Source organism: Saccostrea echinata, unplaced genomic scaffold (assembly GCF_033153115.1).
Source record: "Saccostrea echinata isolate AGI-Se365-2 ecotype Australia unplaced genomic scaffold, CSIRO_AGI_Sech_v1 ptg000017l, whole genome shotgun sequence".
Taxonomy (NCBI): domain Eukaryota; kingdom Metazoa; phylum Mollusca; class Bivalvia; order Ostreida; family Ostreidae; genus Saccostrea; species Saccostrea echinata.
Window position 1 is genome coordinate 5,088,016 of NW_026889766.1, and position 20,198 is coordinate 5,108,213.

At 32.7% G+C, this 20,198-nt stretch overlaps 1 protein-coding gene across 1 annotated transcript; it reads left to right on the top strand.

Moving 5' to 3' along the window:
• The first annotated feature begins 5,525 nt into the window (after positions 1 to 5,525).
• LOC133189271 (ankyrin repeat domain-containing protein 50-like) lies at positions 5,526 to 15,160 on the top strand. The gene is made up of 5 exons (XM_061324674.1): positions 5,526 to 5,655; positions 8,863 to 9,090; positions 9,180 to 9,485; positions 12,189 to 12,480; positions 13,645 to 15,160. The coding sequence occupies exons 1-5, from the start codon at positions 5,526 to 5,528 to the stop codon at positions 15,158 to 15,160; spliced, it is 2,472 nt and encodes an 823-aa protein (XP_061180658.1).
• The last annotated feature ends 5,038 nt before the right edge of the window (positions 15,161 to 20,198 follow it).

Here is a 20,198-nt window from a genome sequence, read left to right on the forward strand (position 1 = left end):
ATGTGGTTATTAACAAGTTAACGCGTGAGGGAATCTCCAATACTTGTACTCAGTAAGCTTAAAGCCCTGTAAAACTGCCAAATATTTGGTAGCGAAAAATATCTAAGTTTAAGTGACATTGTAACTATAAAATTAATGACCACTTATTTGAAACCAATGTATAAAATCTGTCTTTAAATAACACAATTTCGATATTCCGATGTGTAACTCGAAATGCTAATGAAAATATTATTTTGATTTGTTCACTTAGACTTTTACTCGTGATAATTCAGAAAAACAATCGATCAGTGTTGCCGGAAAATACGAGAAAGATTGTCCTTAACCGACTGAAAGTATTTCAAGCCGTCTTAAGTAATTTCGCCCCTAAAATATTTCGCTTCAGCTATTAGAACCAACCATCGTCGGTACAACCCGTCTAATTAGCTATCTTATGTAGCACTTCAGCAAAACAGTTTACATCTATTTTGCTGCATGGTAGATTACATTTTTATTCTCTAGTTTAAAGCTGTATGGCCTGCAAGTATAATGTATTTTTTACCCATTGAAGTTATCGTCTAGGTCTATTTATCATATCAAATGACCAAAAATATTCACTTATCCTATATTTTCTGCCTAATTTGTAACTAAAGAAATGATTCTTTGATTACAAACAAACACTCCTGATTATTCAATGTAAAGATCTTTCTAGTACGATTGCGTGATATTCAAATACGTAGTATAATACTGTAAAAAAAGGTGAGTTTGTGAACTTGTAAAATTTCATAGATAAACCATCTACTTACCTCATGGCTTGTTCAAAAATTCATTATCCGCCACCAGGAGACGGTTGGTAATATGATACGAAAGTTTAAAGAGTATGTTTGTGCGGAGTTAAAAAGAATTAAGTATTTAAAATTCAAAAGAATTTCGATGTGTTTAACAAAAATAAACCGCAAACTAATTATAAAAATTAAATTAAATAAATATTGGGGTAAATATTTTACATGTGATATCTTATCGAATCCTGGTTGATGAATTCTGAAGTTTGGAGATTATTAGCCCGTGTTGTTTATTAAATAACGTAGAATATTTGGCCTCTTTTTCCCTTCTCTTGTGTCCCAATTCCGTCAATATAACAAACATTCCAGAAATCCTTGTGGACTCTTGAAATCTCATGTTTATGACTGAAGGGAAATTATATGTAGTTAGTGCGCATGTGTTTTATCAACATTTGTAGTATTTAAAGTCCTAAAACAATAATTTTTTGAATTTTCTGAAAGTGAGGAACTTTACTTTGTAATAAATGATGATAGTTTTGTTTGTTTGTTTGTATGTTGTTTAACATCCCTCTCGAGAATTTTTCACTCATATGGAGACGCCACCACTTGCCGGTGGAGAGCTGCAAATTTTTTCCTATATTCGGCACTTACGGCCATTGAACAGTGAGGGATCTTTTTCGTGCCAGCACCTACTGCGACACGGGACCTCGGTTTATACGGTCTCATCCGAAGGACCGGTCTCCACGTCCCACAGTGGGATTCGAACCCGCGACGTAAGGATCAACTCCTTACTTCACGACTCTAGAGCAGACGCTCTAACCACTGCGCCACGCGGGCAATGATGATGGTTAACCTTAATTTACTGCAATTAAGGAGATCGGAACAGTAAATTGATTTATAGATGCCTCAATAAATACTTAATAGTCAGGTTGTGTTTATATTATTTCTTATTAAAGCCCAATTTAGTAAAAAGACTTCCTAATTAAGCTTTTTAAATTTCATGAAATGTTAACATGTTAAATATTTCATGAAATAATTTTTCATTACAATCCATATTTTTTCTACAAAGTCTGTTGAAACAAATGCCCATGGTCTACTTAGTGGAATCTGTTTTAAAGAAAAGTAACTCGTTTTGTTTATTTATTACCATCTAAATCATATATGACCTTTAATGACGAGGGAGAAGAATGACGAGACGTCCCGAAAATATATATCAATTTTTATTGTTAGTGTCGTTGCCCATGAAAGTTTTAAATGAATTAAACAGTCTCAAATTGAACATATTTTACGGGAGAAGGTTATATATGTGTATTTTAACAGACATTTAGTTCAATTATTTTGTTATATATTATTTATAACACATATTTAATATCATTTAAATGTGGGAGTAACATATGAGAGTAATTTATGCATTAGAGATCTTAGTGTAAATAGTATCCTGCTTTCCATTATCATTGAGTTTAATAACAATATCATTTACATTTGTATACCGGAAATAATTCACACACTAATTGTTCTTTGCTACTTATCTGCAGAATTTTAAACATGCATAAATATTTATCTTAACAGTTTATCTTATAAAAACTCTTACTATCAATTTCAACATGCAAATAAGCTAATTTTATGATTTCAGGAGAGTGCCGAATTCATAAAATACATTGACTATGGCATCACCACTATTCACAACAGATGAACAAAATTTCATTCATTTCGTCATAGCGACGGTAGAAGAGATACCACGGATCTTAAGAATACTTTTAGAGAGCCAGATTCAGCCTCACGACCTACCTAAATCAGTGACAAATTGCACTACTTTGAAACTTTGGCAAGACCAGCGCGATCTGGTCTGCCCAAAGTTAGCTAAAGATCCAGACTATGAATCCTTTGATGTCACTTTATTGTACGCCCTTATTCGGAATCTCTGTCCTGCATTCACACCAACTAAAGGATGGGGAACTACGCCGTCTACCTCTGATCTTTGTGTTGGGGATGATATTGAGAGGCTTAGAAATCTTCGAAACAACTCATTCGCACATGCGAAGGAGCCGAAAATTCCAGATTTCGAATTTAAAAATCTATGGAGTTCTCTAGAAGATATTTGTAAAAGAATGGAAATTCAAACGAAAACTCTTTCCAATAATATGCAATATCAGAATGGTCTTAACGAAATTTTAAAAAAGGAATTAGGGACAGAATCCATAGAATTTTATCAATCCATGTTTGCATCAGAAAATCAATGTATTCGCAGAGAATTATCTGAGCTATCTAAACATGTGGGTGCGCTAGTCATGGAACAAAAAAAGAAATGTAAGTTATTAAAGTAAAATTTAACAAAAATAAAAATAATGATTGAAAATTTTAAGATAAAAAGTCTTTGACAGTTCTACATACCGGTAGATGTATAAAATGAATGAATATTGCAAGAAATATTCTTTATGTAATTTTTTACTTTTGCTTATTTCTTTTTAAATAATTTGTGTCCGTTCTTTACTCAAAGGCGTATTCATTTAAACTTTTTTTTTTTTTTTTTGAAATCTGCTCTGTACTACTTTTATGCAAATTAAGTAAATAAGTTTGTTGAAGAAAATTATATCGAACAGTGAATCTTTAAAGAAAATTTATTCTCAAAATTATTTTCGTTTTCGAAAAAAAACCCAAGATTTTTAGTATTATTATTTTTAAATTCACTCGATTTTTCATGTGTGAACAAAAAAAAAACAATACTAAAAATAAAGAATTTCAGTCACAGTTATTCAACTAGAAAACGAAATACACACATTTGAACGGTTTCTCTCATTGATAATATTACTTTGAGACGAATAGCATTTTAAATATTTACATAGCACTGATAACAAACTATCATTTTTAATAATCTATTATTATTTCTCTTTCTATTTTAAAAGCATCAAAACTAAAACTTTGTGGTCCCGCTATCGTGGAATATGGTGCCGATGCTGAAATTTACATTGAGTTTGAAGGGGAATCTAATAATAACATCCATTCTGTTTCCTGGATTAGACGAGTAGGCGCCTCTGCGCATGAAATTGATACAAAAAATGAAAAGTATGAAGGAAGCTTAAATGAAAAACTTATCATTCGAAATGTTTCTTTTGAGGATAATGGAAAATACCAAGCAATCATGCTAGAATTCAATCAGACACATATCCACTCCAATCAAATTGATTTGACGGTCTCAGGAAGTAAGTTTATTTTTCTTGTATATATTTTCTGTATTTGCATATGACTACGTAATTTTGAATACGTGTAAGAAATGAAAACATTAAACTGAGTACATATTTATCCGAGTTAGCCGAGGAAAACATTAATTTTAACGATTGTATATTACGGAGAAAAAAAATGTAGCATATAATATATACTTATAAAATCATATGATATTACATTCATCAACCCTTATATTTTTTGTCTTTTTATTTCCTAGAAATTCCATGTGTAATTTTATCGGGACCTGAAAGTGTCCGTTTTGGAAACACAACAAAAATTTGTGCAAAAATACAATCAGATCTCCCTATTATAGAAAAGAAATGGGGGAAAATCGATAAAAACAAGTTAATTGATATAGATGTTCAAACTTCAAAATATCAAGGAAGTTCTTTGCAAGACCAAGCATCAAAACTAGTCATCAATAATGCAGATTTTGGAGACCAATGTCTTTATTGCTTTGCTGTGTCTAATGCTGTCGGGGAGGTCAGAAGTGATCCTTTCGTTTTGCGTGTTTTGGGTTGTAAGTACACTTGATACAATAACACAATCATGTAAAATGCCATATTCAGTTAATTCCCAAAGTTTCTTTAAAAAGAAATAATTAAGTTTTCTTATTTTTAGCCGTGCCAAGGATCACCATTGGTCACATAACAGACCTGCATACACGATCCGTATGGATAATGACTGATATAACCATTGATGAAAACTCCCCTTCAGTATCTTCAATCCACTGGTCAAAAGACGGAAATCCTATTGAAGAAAACCCAGAAAAATACCAATTTCTTCAGGAAAACCGACGATCCCTTCGTATATTGAATATTAATGTGTCTGATGCAGGTTTATACAAATGCGTGGCGGAAAATCTGGTTGGAAAGACTGAAAGTGAAATTATTCAACTAGGTATATTTTTGTGTTCTTATTCATCATCGTAATTGTCTTATAGACATGCCCATATATACATTCTGTACATTTAAAATGATTACTTTGTTACTTTTATTATACATAATTTGTGAATTTCTGGAGTACTTCATTTTACCTTCACAGGTTGTATTAAATCCCTGCCCAAATTAATAAATAAATGTAATCATCGTACCTAATATCAGTGAAATAACCAGATTTTTTTCTCTATTGACCTTGATAAACATTGTTTATTCTGTTGTCAGAATGATTCTAAACTATATGCGTAAACATAAGTAAAATTTGAATTCTGAGGTCTATATGCTTGCAAGGAGTTATTAATGGGAAAGTTCCTATGTAATTTTCAATCTTTTTTATCTAACTAATGATAGCTAGATTTAAAATTGTTAGTATAAACCTGTTTGAAAATAAACTTTTATTTTAATTCGAAGTTAAAGAAGCGTTTGTTGATAAATATACATTTTAGGTCCACCAGAAATAATTTTGAAGGAGGGGATAGAAACTGAAATTTCGACGACCTTTTCAGCAAGAGTCATATCTGTTCCTTCTGTTATTGCTCTGAACTGGGAAAAAATCATTACCACAGACCATGGACCCAAATGCATTCCTATCAATATACGTGATTCGATGTATCGAGAAAGCTCTAATTTAACTCCATTTCCAAAACTGGTTGTTAAAAAGAGTAAGGCTGTTGATCTACAAAAAGTTAAGCTTCTTGCAGAAAATTTTATAGGGAAGACGGACGTCATAGTAGACGGTAAGTCTATCAGTCTGGTGCACCTTTTGTAAAAGAGTACGTTTGAATTATTTCCATTCTTTACGTTATGTTTACAATACTCTTCCAATGACAGTTCCGGAATATATAAGAAGACACAAAGAAGAAAATCTAAAGAGACAAGGTAGGGGATTTGAAAAATTAGAATTATTCACATCACCAAGGGGTGCACTTACGATTATGTTTAAGTTTCCTTTCATATTCCCTTAAGGATGCTCTAAACTCTAACAAAAAGTTCTTTTTAGACTTAGAGAAAAAATATCACATTTCACATATCACATAAAGGTGTGCATGTTGAGACTATTTAGTTCATTTTCAACATAGGGTACCTGCCTTATTTCTGCGGGAAAAATGTTCAAAGAAATTGGACTGTCAGAAATTGAGAAAATTGACTGCTAATAACCATTTTTTCTATCTTACTTCTAAGGCAGATCACTGATCCTGCATAAAACTACCCTATAAGTAGAGCAGTGTTTAGAGCTTCCTTAAGGTTCTTTTAATGCAGCGAAACGCCTCAATTTCCCATTAATTGACTTGAACAAGGAAGAATTTGTACATTTTAGCCTCATGTTGACATTACTTTTGTCAAATAATAAGATAATTGTAAGCTCAAGATATAGTAAATTAAAGGTACCTATAGACTTCTATTACAGAAATGAATTCCTTTAAAAATACTTTATAACTATACATTGGTAAAATAAAGTGTATCGGGGATTTTCAAATATACATATTTCGTAGAAAACATGCTCCAGTTTTATAATGAAGGACCATCAAAAGCAAAGTTTCTGCTATTCAGTGATAGTATTCGAGAATCCTTGAGCGAAGGCGACTTAAAACAACTGAAATATTATTTACATTGTTTGGGTATGTATATTTCTCAATCTTGAGGATAAATGTTTCCAAAAAAGAAGATCGACCATTTCTCAAATCACATTCACAATTATTCTCAAAAGGTATTGAAATTGTTTAAAGTTTTATGAAGTTAAAAAAGATGAAATATCTTGGAATGCATAAAAAGATATCAAACACTTGTACAATTCAAATTGGTCTCAGATCACATATAACTGATGATAAACAATAAATACATTTTAATAAAGTTGTTCTTTGTAAGAAGTGGCTTAAGGTGTTTTTGCATCAGTGTTTTGTTCATTGTATAAATATTAGGCTTTTTTTCACAGGAACAAACAGACATTTTGAAGTTCTCATTCAGATCATGTATAATAAATGAAATGAAATATTACGGAATCTTATGTCCGAATGGTACATCAACCATTGTGAAAATGTTAAACGAAAACATACGAGAGCGTTTCATAAGTTTTTCAACAAATAGGTACCAACATAGTGAAAAAAAGTAGATTGACCGACTAGGTTGAATTATATTTTGGAATACGAAGATCAAGACAAGTTATATCAAACTATATTTGCTTAGTTGCTAATGTGAAGTACAGGTATATTAGGCTTATTCAAAATGACTATTAAAGTCATTATAGATTTAGGGATACCCTAAATACATAAATGATTTTACTTTTATCACTAAATATTTCAGCTCCATCCCACCCAAACCATGATAAATTGTAATATTTCTAATCACTTTGTGATACAAAATAAAATTGACGGACCATTTTCAACTCTTTTATTCTAAATTAATAAATTTTTACAGCTTTAAATGTTTAAAAATTTCTCTTACTTGCGACAAAAAATCGAACACAGCTGCTCAGTAGATTGTGCTTAAAAACTTTCATTACTGAGTAACTTCAAAGTTTAGATTTAGAAATTGTGATGTTGTGATAACTGGCCACCAAACGGTATACCCTTTTTTAGCTCACCTGAGCTAAAAGCAGATGAAGTTGGCTTTTCAGATCACTTGCTGTCCGTCGTCTTTCCGTCTGTCTTCTTCTTCTCATGAACCACTGGGCTAGAAAAGCTGAAACTTATGTGGAAGCATTCTAAAGTAGTGTAGATTCTCAATTGTTGAAATCATGGCCCCCGGGGGTAGGGAGGGGCCACAATAGGGAATCAAGGTTTTACATTGAAATATATAGGCAAAATCTTTGAAAATCTTCTTCTCAAGAACCATTGGAGCAGAAAAGCTGAAACTTATGTGGAAGCATCCTGGGGTAGTGTAGATTCTAAATTGGCTAAATCATGGCTTCCGGGGATAGGGTGGGGCCACAATAGAAAATCAGAATTTTGCATTGAATTGTCTAGGGAAAAATCTTTAAAAATCTTTTCAAGAACCATTGGAGCAGAAAAGCTGAAACTTATGTGGAAGCATCTTGGGGTAGTGTAAATTCTAAATTGGCTGAATCATGGCTCCCGGGGATAGGGTGGGGCCACAATAGAAAATCAGAATTTTGCATTGAATTATCTAGGGAAAAATCTTTAAAAATCTTCTCAAGAACCATTGGGCCAGAAAAGCTGAAACTTATGTGGAAGCATCCTGGGTTAATATAGTTTTTATTTTTTTCAAATTACGGCCCCGGGGGTAGCGTGGGGTCACAACAGGGAATCAAAGTTTAACATTGAAATACATGTATATAGGCAAAATTTTTGAAAATCTTCTACTCAAGAACAACTGAGTCAGAAAAGCTGAAACTTATGTAGAAGCATCCTGGGGTAGTGTAGAATCTAAATTGTTGAAATCATAACCCCCAGGGTTAGGGAGGGGCTACAATAGGGAATCAAAGTTTTACAGTGAAGTATATAGGCAAAAACTTTGAAAATCTTCAAGAACCATTGGGCCAGAAAAAGTAAAACTTACGTGGAAGCATCCTGGGGTAGTGTAGAATCTAAATTGTTGAAATCATGACACCCGTGGTTAAGGAGGGACCACAATAGGGAATCAAAGTTTTACATTGAAATATATAGGAATTTTTAAAAAAAAATATTCTTCTCAAGAACCACTAGCCAAGAAAAGCTGAAACTTATATAGAAGCTTTTAAGGGTAGTGCAGATTCTAAATTGTTGAAATCATAGCCCCGCGAGTAGGATGGGGTCACAATAAGTATTACAATGGGGGTCTGGTAAAGAATAGCTGGGCCAAAGTAATTCAAGTGAACATTGTGGCCCATGGGCCTCTTGTAGTGACCTAACTAAGCAATTGAAAGTAATACTTCTGTTGTATAATTTGCTGTAACACATCTTAATTAAGTCATTCTAATTTTGAATAAAAACTACTATATCTTTCAGAATTACCAGGTTTCAGCAAAGTAGACTCTGCTAAAATTGAAGAGCTTGGTACCTTGCTTGACCTCTTCAGTTTTCTTTTGTCTAAAAATTATTTTAGCAGTACCGACGTAGTTTTCATGCAAATTCTTTTGAGACGCATAAAGCGTGAAGACCTTGAAAAAATGTGCATTAAGTATGCAACTGAGGACTCCAAGGCCTTGTGTTACTACGCAGAAAGTGAAAAACCAGGTATTCAGTTTGCATGGAAACTAAATTAATTCTTTTATTCAATTGCCTTTAACAATATTTAATGTTAAACTCAATATTTTTATTAATAGTCAATGGATACACTCATGTGCACTTCCACATATCTGAGAATATTATAAACTACCCTCGGGAATATGCTGAAAAAATAAGAGAGACTGTTGCTATATTAGTTGGTTGTCCTATGGACTGTCAGGACTGTCTACAACTGGACGGTATTCGTCACACGAGTAGTTTCAATATAGTTTTCCAAATGAAGAATGAATACGTGAAAAAACTATTAAACTTGCAGCCCCAAAATTTTGCAGTGCTTGGAAGATATTCCGTAGACAAAATAATTGTTGGAGGACAAACAATCCATATTGACTGCAGTGAAATGTGTAAGTACATTACTAATTACTTCAATTCATACTTGTGATATGACGTAACAAACATTTCCACAGTTATTAAAAAAATCTCTAGTTTTATAAAGTCCCTTGAAAAACTTTTTTCACGTTTTATTAATTAAAATTAGTTATTTCCACTCATATGTCGACTCGATGTATCCAAGTGAAATTGAAATAAAAGACACTACAGAGTCTGCTACATCTGTTTCATATATGGATGTTTTACTGACAATAGACGACAAAGACCAACTAATTACTAAATTGTATCACAAACGAGATGACTTCGGCTTTTCTATCGTCAACTTTCCTTATTTGTGTTGTAATGTTCCGCGTTCACCTGCATATGGTGTTTATGTCTCCCAACTTATTCGCTACTCAAGAGCATGCTCTGGGTACGATCAATTTTTAAAACCGAGGCAGGCTACTCAAACATAAGTTGATGTTGCAAGGATTTCAAAAATATCGTTTAAAGTCGGCATTTCGTAAATGTTATGGTCATTATAATAACCTAATTAGCAAATATAAACTATCACTGGGTCGAGATTTGGCTGCCGTGTTTCATACCAATTATTAGGCCTTTGTTTTTATACTGATTGTGACTACGGAATGTTCCGTCTACCTGATCAAAACATAAGGCTCACAGCGGGTATGACCACTCAACAGGGAATACTTACTTCTCCTAGCCACCTCTGGAATTTCCGGGAATCCCGTGTTAATGCTATTTTTACAAAATTGTTTGTAGTTTTTACGAGATCGACCGTTGTTTATTATCTTCACCTTTTTCATTTCACACCAGAAGTGCGTTGAAGAGCGTAGCAGCTACGTGACCTCTACGTATAGCTAGGATCTTGAATGTTAAGCTAGCCTAGCCCCTACATAGGGAGAACTAGCATAAATATTTGATGCTTAGTACCAAATCCAAGATGGCATCCTTAGTAACCACTTCGCAGCACACAAGATTAATCAAAAAGGGAGATTGTTTTCTACATCTCCGCATATAAAATGTAAATTTACTTATATACCACCTAGCTGCTAGGTAAGCCGCTACGATCTTGAACACGGTCCATAACTGCGTCCTCGCGCGAAAGAGGCGCGACATAAATGGGGGAAAACAACACACAATTGTTTAATACACAAATGACATGAATTATTTGACAAATTGAATAATAAAATTAATAATGAAAAGAATTAATCGATATCCATTAAACAGTGTAAAACAAAAATTATGATGTTTCCAAAATATATACTGTGAAAAAAATAAACATACGATCTTATAAATTAAAAAAAAATAAGTTTGTAGAATCTATAGAAACAAGTTTTTGGCAGTAATCCTAATTTTAAAAAAAATTGTTTACAAAAGGTAAATTATACACCAATACACTTTTCATTAAAGAACAGAAGAATATTGTGGTAGGACACAATATCACGCTTACATCTATTTCATATATTTACAATTGGTCCGAAATCTGATCTTAAAACTTGTGAATTAAAAAAAATCACTGAAGAAGTTTGGAGTCATAAAAAATGATTTGGTGGATCTATTGTTAATTTTTCAACATTACAAAAACACATGATTAACGTACGATGTTTGACTCGTAGTGCAAATATAAAAGGAACGTGGTTATCTGTAGAAATATTACAACATGAATTAATTGTCATGAAAATTTCATTTGCAATTACCGTGAAGTTTGAAAAAAGGCATGTTTCTTTTCATTTATTTGTCCAGCGATGTCTAGAAGATAATTATTTGTGCAAGCCAAGCAATAGGCCCTAATTAAAGTATAATAACGGTTTAGCGTTAGAAACTGGAAAACGGTACATAATTTGGAGATTCATTTGATCTATATATTTATCTTACTAATGACGACGATCTTGCTGTGGCGATGATATTTTTACTGTGGCTGAACTATGGTGCTGATTTATTTTTTTTTTTTTTTTTTTTTTTTTTTTTTTTTTTTTTTTACATATAACTGTGGCGCTAAGGAATTTAACTATGGCGGGGCCGCCACGTTAAACGGCCCATGGAGAACCCTGACCAATTTTAGTAATACCAAGTTAAACGACAGTTCTCTCTCGATTCACTAGTAAAATTAGTCCATAATTACCATGTAGCAGTATTGGTAGATACATGTATAACTTTGGATTGATTTATATGTATTTATAAACGATATTTCTACGAATCCAGACTTTGTTAAATTTGTTCGAATAAAGTTTAAAAAGTTGAGCGAAGATGAACTGACTAAATATTCTAAGCTACAGGACAAATTTTAGCACGCATGCATATTTTCATATGAACTAAAAACAGAATCAACCATACTATGTAATTCCTCATTCAGATAGTTTTGTACTATAACAAAACAAACAAACAAACCCATGAACAGAAGTATCCTTTTCTTAAACTATTTCAATATTTTTTTTTAGATTTCCAGAGCGGAAAGATATCTGATACAATGTAATACTAATAAAATCCATTGGCCTGTAAACCAAATAATGGGATGATACTATTTTAAATATATAAAACAGTTTTTAAGCTCCATTCTGTAGTAGATGTACTTTTATTACTTTGATTAAGGGACTTCCTGTTATACCCAATTATTCTCATTTAATAAGCTTCAGCGTTGGCAAATAATTTATGTTTTTAATATAATAATAAAATCTTTAAACATATATTGCACAATCTTTTTTCTTTCTTTTTAGATCATCAACAGAAAATGCTACAGAAATTAATAGTTGATGATTCCACCTACTATGAGACGAGCGCTTACAAAGTGGTCTTTGAGAAAATGATGAAAACCAATGTTGTCGTTTTAGTTGGAGAGCCTGGATGTGGTAAAACAAGTCTAGCTCATCATCTTGCCCTTCAACTCAATGAAAATTATAACTTTTGTCCTATTTCAAACATTACAGATATTAATCACTTATTTCATCCCAACCAATCACAGTTTTTCCTACTTAATCTCTGTACTGAAAACATACCTCATCCATTTCTGTGTTTAGATGAAAGCTTGAAAAGGCTTTTAAGTGGTTCAAAACTTCTCATAACGTGCACAAATGATTCTTTCCATACGGCCTTGAAATGTCATCATCGTTTTGAACGGGAAAACGTTATTCATTTCAATAATTATGCATCTGATATTGAGGAACGTTTAGGTATTTTAAGGAAATATTGCACAGCACCAGAACTAACAAATAATTTGTTTGAAGACGATAATACCGTCTTTTTTCCACTACTGTGTAAGTTGTATTCTTCGATTCAAAATCTGCAGTGTTTTAGATTGCAATTTTTCAAAGATCCCTGGTTTTGTCTTCATTGTGAACTTGATAGTCTGCTGAGGAGAGATAGCTTAAGTTATGCGTCACTTGTGCTCTGTGTGCTTCACAAGAACAAGATTTCTCAGGAAATACTTGAAAAAAGTTCGACATTGAAAGTTACTCTTCAAATTTGCAATGTCAATGGTGATATCAAAATCTCTGATATACTAGATTCACTTGCAAATATGCTTGGATCATTTGTGTCTAAAAACGATTCTAATTTCAGAATTTCTCATTCATTGCTCTGTTCAGTCATTTCATCCCATTATGGTAAATCGTTCGGAGAGGCTATCATCAAAAATGTCTCCATTGACTTTTTAATTAATGGAGTTGTTTTAAGAGCCAATGCTTCAGTTCAGTTAGAATTAGAATTACACAGCTCTTTATTTTTTTCCCTTGCCAAAAGATTTAACGAGGAAATCCGACAGGGAAGACCAATTATTTTAAAGGCCAGAATATTTCTTGCCTCTGAGTTTGTTGAAATTTTTCTCCAAAATTTGAAACTCAAACCACTAGAAGAAATAAAAAAATACTATATTCTTGATCATTCCAGAAATATTAAAATTGATACAAAATCCGGTATTCCATGCTTACATTCAAAGTCAGACAGCAGTGACGTTATCAGTTTTCTAGTATATTATGGTCACATTAACATATTGAAGTTTCTGACAGATCTGGTTGTCAGTCATAATGAGTCAACAGATTTGATGTTCGGTGGATTCAATGATCAATTAAAATATTTGGTACTTGCCTGCTACAATGGCGATCAACTATTGATTGATTTCGTCCTTAAATTTATGAAAAAGGAAGTTATTAATATGTACTGCAAATCATTATGTAGTCTTTCTCACAAAGAACTACATTTGATAGCAGGTTGCTTATTTCGGTCGCAATATATTTCTCTACCAGAGGAATCTGCTAACGTCAAGTGTTCTTTTGAACCTGAGGATGAATTCCAAGCAAACACTACAGAATCAGGTCAAATGACTTTTGTAGAAAAATGGATTGATCATGGCGCTGACATAAATCATTGCCGTATTTTTGAGGGGTTGTCACTATTTGCTGCTTCAGAATCTGAGTATTTAACTGTTGTGGAGATACTGATCCAGCTAGGCGCTGACATTAACCAATGTGATGAATATGGCGAGTCACCATTGATTGCTGCTTCGCGATCAGGGCATTTGAATGTTGTGGAAAAACTGATCGATTATGGCGCTGATATCAATCAGTGTGATGAATTTGGCAGGTGTCCTTTATTTGCTGCTTCAAGATCAGGACATTTGAATGTTGTTGAAAAACTAATCGATTGTGGCGCTGACATATATCGATGTGATGGGTTTGGCAGGCAGCCATTGTTTGCTGCTTCACAGTTTGGTCATTTATCTGTTGTGGAGAAACTGATTGAATGTGGAGCTGACGTCAACAAATGTGATAAAAATGGCAATTCACCACTAGTTGCTGCTTCACGATCAGGGTATTTAACTGTTGTGGAGAAACTGATTGACCATGGCGCTGATATCAATCAGTGTGATGAATTTGGCAGGTGTCCTTTATTTGCTGCTTTACAATTAGGACATTTAAATGTTGTTGAAAAACTAATCGATTGTGGCGCTGACATATGTCGAAGTGATGGGTTTGGCAGGCAGCCATTGTTTGCTGCTTCACAGTATGGTCATATGTCTGTTGTGGAAAAACTGATTGAATGTGGAGCTGATATCAACAAATGTGATAGAAATAGCGAGTCACCACTAATTGCTGCTTCGCGATCAGGGCATTTGAATGTTGTGGAAAAACTGATCGATTATGGCGCTGATATCAATCAGTGTGATGAATTTGGCAGGTGTCCTTTATTTGCTGCTTCAAGATCAGGACATCTGAATGTTGTTGAAAAACTAATCGATTGTGGCGCTGACATATATCGATGTGATGGGTTTGGCAGGCAGCCATTGTTTGCTGCTTCACAGTATGGTCATATGTCTGTTGTGGAGAAACTGATTGAATGTGGAGCTGACGTCAACAAATGTGATAAATACGGTGAGTCACCACTAGTTGCTGCTTCAAGATCAGGACATTCTTATAAAAATGTCGAGTCGCAACTCATTGCTGCTTCAAAATCTGAGAATTTGAGTGTTGAAGAGAGAATGATTGATCACGTCGCTGATATTAATCAATCTGATAGTCATGGCAAATATTCATTTTTTGCTGCATTTGAATCAGGTCATAAGACTGCTTTAGAGAAACAGACTGAACATGATGGAACATGGAATGATGAATCAGTTGTACACCATTACTCGAGAAAAAAGAAATCAAAGACAAACGTAGTGAATAAAAGAAAATCTGTTTTTTTACAAATTTAGGAATAGAAAGACACAAGTAAGAAAGCCGCAGAGATATAACAATCCGGAGTCAATTGATTTAATGGGAAAACCTGTTATTTACAAATCTAGGAATAAAAAGACACAGCTTGAAAAGCCGCTTAGATTTAGCAGCCAGGACTTATACGAAACAAAGACTCAGTTGGTGAAACCCCCTTATGATTCAAAAACAGATCAACGTGGGACTCATGATTTACTCGAACACTCAGAAAACAACAGAAGACTTTTTCGATGTGAAATACAGTAAATGAAAGAGATAAATATAACGAGCAGCGATCGATATAAAAAAAAAACTATAAACAATACAATTCTTTGAACTATGGCATAAACACAGACCTTCGGAAATTCCAGAGGTAGGATCAAGTGCCTAGGAGGAGTAAGCATCCCCTGTTGACCGGTCACAAAAAATAATCTGATAAAAATAACACATCCTTACAACATTGCAAGTCCAGAACTAGGTTTTCCGGAAACGTAAAAAAAAATCTGAAATCTTTTCAACTAAAGTTTTAAAATAACGAAGTTCATATGCCCTCTGCAAGGGGTTCTGAGTTAGGGCGTGGCTATATTGGTCATAGAGCGAAAATGCATTATTTTTTTATATTTATTTTTTCTGGTGACGTTAATATACATGTAGTTAATAATGAGAACCTTTGATCATTAATTTTAAAAGGTCCTAAATATAGGGAACCCCGATCCTTTAACTGGCGACGTAATTTCATACATATTACGGATTCTGTAGAGGATTGCGCCAGGCGTTTGGTCAGACATGAAAAAGAAGACCTTGACACTTTGTCAGAATGGATTAAATGTATCAGATGTATGTTACAATTTCGCATTAAGCGATTGAGGGGAAAATGAAAACCATCTATCCTTCTGTATTCAATAATTCAGAAGTGAAAAAAAAAATAGATAGATTACAAGATCAGGTAACAGCATTATCTTTGTTTGTAAGGCTCGTTATATAAATTGTATTTTAGAGGAACTGGGATTTAATTCTAAAGGTGGTAATCAAACTTATACCCATAGCTCCCTTTCTAAGGAGGAAATTCTTCAAAATCATGTCAGTTTTCAATATTTTTAATATTCCCAAAAACCAAAATGAATTTGAATTACCATATCTGTATTGGATTCCGAAACGTCATAAAAATCCTTACAAACAAAGATACATAGCGGGTTCCAGTAAATGATCTACCAAGGGTCTTTCTTTACTCCTCACTAAGATATTAACAGTAGTGAAGGAGAAACTTCAAGAGTACTGTGCAACAATATATTCGAGAAGTGGTGTAAATCAGATGTGGATACTAAAAAATTCCAAGGAACTTTTGGAACATTTGAAATCACAAAATTTTTCCAAAATCAACAACATAAAAAGTTAAGAATTTTCAACTTTATATACAGCTATTCCCCACAATAAATTCAAGTCCAGATTTCTGACATCGTTGACAGCTGCTTTTTCATAAATTTACTCACCTTGTGCATGTTCTACGTACGAAAAATTTCTAACAAAGTGACAAGCTACTGACAAATAAGCTGTCGATACAACGATAAAGTCTCTTTGAAAGTCAACATTTAGCAATTATATTGTCGATACAATTACCTTTATGTGACGGATGTATACTAAATTACAAAAAGATTTACCTAATGTATCCACGTCCACATATCCTGAATTGTTATCTTTTACCAATATGGAAAAACAAACCATTTTTGTTGAAATTTGGATTAAAGCGGGGATTCAGTACACGAAAGACTTAAACGATGTAAATGGATCATTCCATGATATTAGATACTTCTCTGGTACGATTTTATTCAAAAACAATTTTATTAAATACCTTATTCTGAAGACAATATTTCACAAATGTACAAATACATTTAAATGTGAAAAGGTGCCATAAATAACATATATATACTCTTAAAAGTAGAGAGATATGTTCTTATATATAATATAAAATCATCCGTCTTCTATATCATATTCATTGAGAAAAAATTCTTAAGACCACAAACGAAAGATTATTGGAGTGAATTATTTGGTTTTCCCAAATATTTAAGGATTTCTATCTACTGCATGAAAATTACAAAAATGCCCGATAAACACAGAGCAGAACTCAACTATAAATTATTGCATAAATTATTAAACATTAATTAAATATGTGGGCAAGTGGAATTCAGGTGTACTAAGACTGTGTGATAGTTGTAGATAAATGTTTATTGCTTCACGCCAAGTCCGCTATATTTCAGCCTTATTTTGGCGGGAAGTAAGTTTATACGACAGGTTTTTGAAAGATTTTGGTTTCTCTGGCGGCCCAAGTGAGTCTACTCTTTTTGTAATCTAAAGAAACGATCTTTTACGGGCCGAGGGGGTTGTTATCCTTTACACAGCGTACCATTTAAATTCCTATCCGAGGGACTTAAATTTAAAAACTGTGGAGAAATAGAAAATATTATGCATCTTTTATATAATTGTAACGACTCAATTGTATATGGATTAAGTTTAGTTTAATTACAGGGTTTAAGTTAAATTTATTGTCGAGATTAATTGAAAACATAACAATAGGTTTCTATAAAAATTCCGATTTTATTAACGACATGGATATACTTGTATTATTATCCTTCAATGCACTGAAAATTTTTTAATTACAACAGAAAGTGTAGACTTACAAATTCCCCTTGTACCAGAGATCCTTTGTACAAATTTGTTAAATCGGCATTAAATACATATCAATTATTTGCAGAATGTTCCTATGATAAAGTAGAAATTCATATAAAGAGTTCAAAAAAGTTTATAAATTTAAAAATGTTGCCAACAGGTCCACAAAATCAGCTGTGTTCTCTGGGAGTTAGCTTAGGGGTAGTAGGAACACTAGCAGGGTATACATGTATATGAAAACGTCACATATATATGTAAATTTTGTTAAAAAATAATATATATTTAAAAATTATATTTTGTTATCAATTGTTATTATAAAAAATGCAAAAAAATTCAAGTATTTTTTCCAATTGATTTATGTAATCTTTAATCAAAATTGGCTCATTATTTAATGTATTTATTGTAAACTTTGTCTAGATGATATGTATATCATTGTTTGTTTGTAAAAAATAAAGAAAAAGAATATAAAATGTAATTCTTACATTCAAGTTAAAAGGTTTACTCTGGTAATCCACTCAAAGTTTGCCAAGATTTTTTGTTTTATTTTTTTTTTAATTTCCATTATGTGAGGTAATGAAATGGTTGGCAACACATAAACAAAATAATTTGTTATACAATGAAAATAACGGCAAGCACACCAGTGAAAACAAAAATAACTGTAAGGTCTTTGTCGATCACCTGAGTACCATGAGTTTTTCAAGTGTGCCAAGTGGTCCACACCAGGAACTAGAACTCTGGACGCAGGAGAAGAACACTTAAGAGTTTCGTGAGGACACTGTTAACATTACAGCTTTTCTCCTAAACGTTCAGGAGTTAATAAGATGCATGATGGTAGCTGTATATAAAAAATAAAATAAAACATGATCAACTTTGTCCTATCCTGGGTCTCGTGGAGACCCTGATGAGATTGTTGAGATGAATTCTATAATTTTTGTATAGGGTCAGCAGCTTGATTATTATTTTAATTATGTAAATAAGAATTGCCCACTGGATGTATATTTGTATTATTAAATTCGATTAATGACCAACACGGGACATGGACCATGGGCCGGGGAACATGAAATTTCGAGGAGTGTTTAGTGTGAATTTTTTTCAGGCAAACAATTTGTGAGCTAGATTCCCATGATTAACTTAGCCCCATATTTGAATGTTAGACCAAGAGTTTAACAAGTCTAGTAAAGGATTAAGGATTAAGTATTCAATGTCTTCATAGAAACAGTTTGTGTGCAAAATATTTATAGCAAAGAAGAGGATTTTGAAAGTGTAGTATACTTCCAATGTATTACTGACTTAACCCATCGTGGGACCTGAACCACGGGAATAGAGGCCTCGCAATTTCATAATGTTGGTAGAGGGAAAAGTGTTTATTACATTCCCGGAAATGTCTGCCTGCTATGAATAGAGAAGAATATTTTCAAAGATTAGATGTACTTTCAATATATGACAAACTTAGGCATAAACTGGGGCATGACCTAGAAGCCATGAAATTCTGTATAGGGTTAATTTTTATTATGATCCTGGAAATATAGTTTGCCTGCATAATTCCATGAGCCATGAGTAGAAAAAAAGACACTTTCGAAAATATATGTAGCTGGCTTGAGCCTTGGTCATTGATAAAGAAGCTCAAATAATGATGATGACTTTTATTGGTTCATCAACATAAGAACTGTAAACAAATACAACATTTATCAGTGATTACATAACAAAACAAAAAAAAAAAAAAAAAAAAACGGGAATTACATTTAGCACACAAACATGCACTAATATGTAGACTATAATATTGTCAATCAATTGACTAGCAGTATGCAATATGAATATCAACTATACATTTATTTAATTCACTTAATCTCAATAATAATAAATTATTAGCGCTAGCAATCAGAAAATATGACTTTGTCATTTCACTTAAAGAGGGATTCTTGTCTGGTTTCTGACTAGATGAAATGTTCAAAGTATATTTGCTTTTATGTTTTATATATTTAGATGTAAAATATTTAAAAGATCATATTTTTCTTTCCTCAGCGCAATTTTACAACTTTAAATAGAAATGGTAAACTGAGTTTGACATCTAGCAAGGACTATATTTTTGGCGGAATGGCGGTGTATGAAAATATCTTCTTTTCTACCTCTCAAAATAATTGTAGAACAATGAATTTAGTTATAATTTTTACACAATCAAAGACTTGGACAAAATTTTAAAATGTAAGTTAAATTAATAATAAGGGACTAAAGTTTTAAAATATATCAAATAAATATGATTTTCCAAACAAACTACAATTATGTTAGCTTTTAAAAGCTTCCAATCTAAGTTCAGATTTGAGCCAAAAATCCGTAAAAAGTGTTTTTTCTCTCTTAGTAAACGGTCAAAACTTTTTG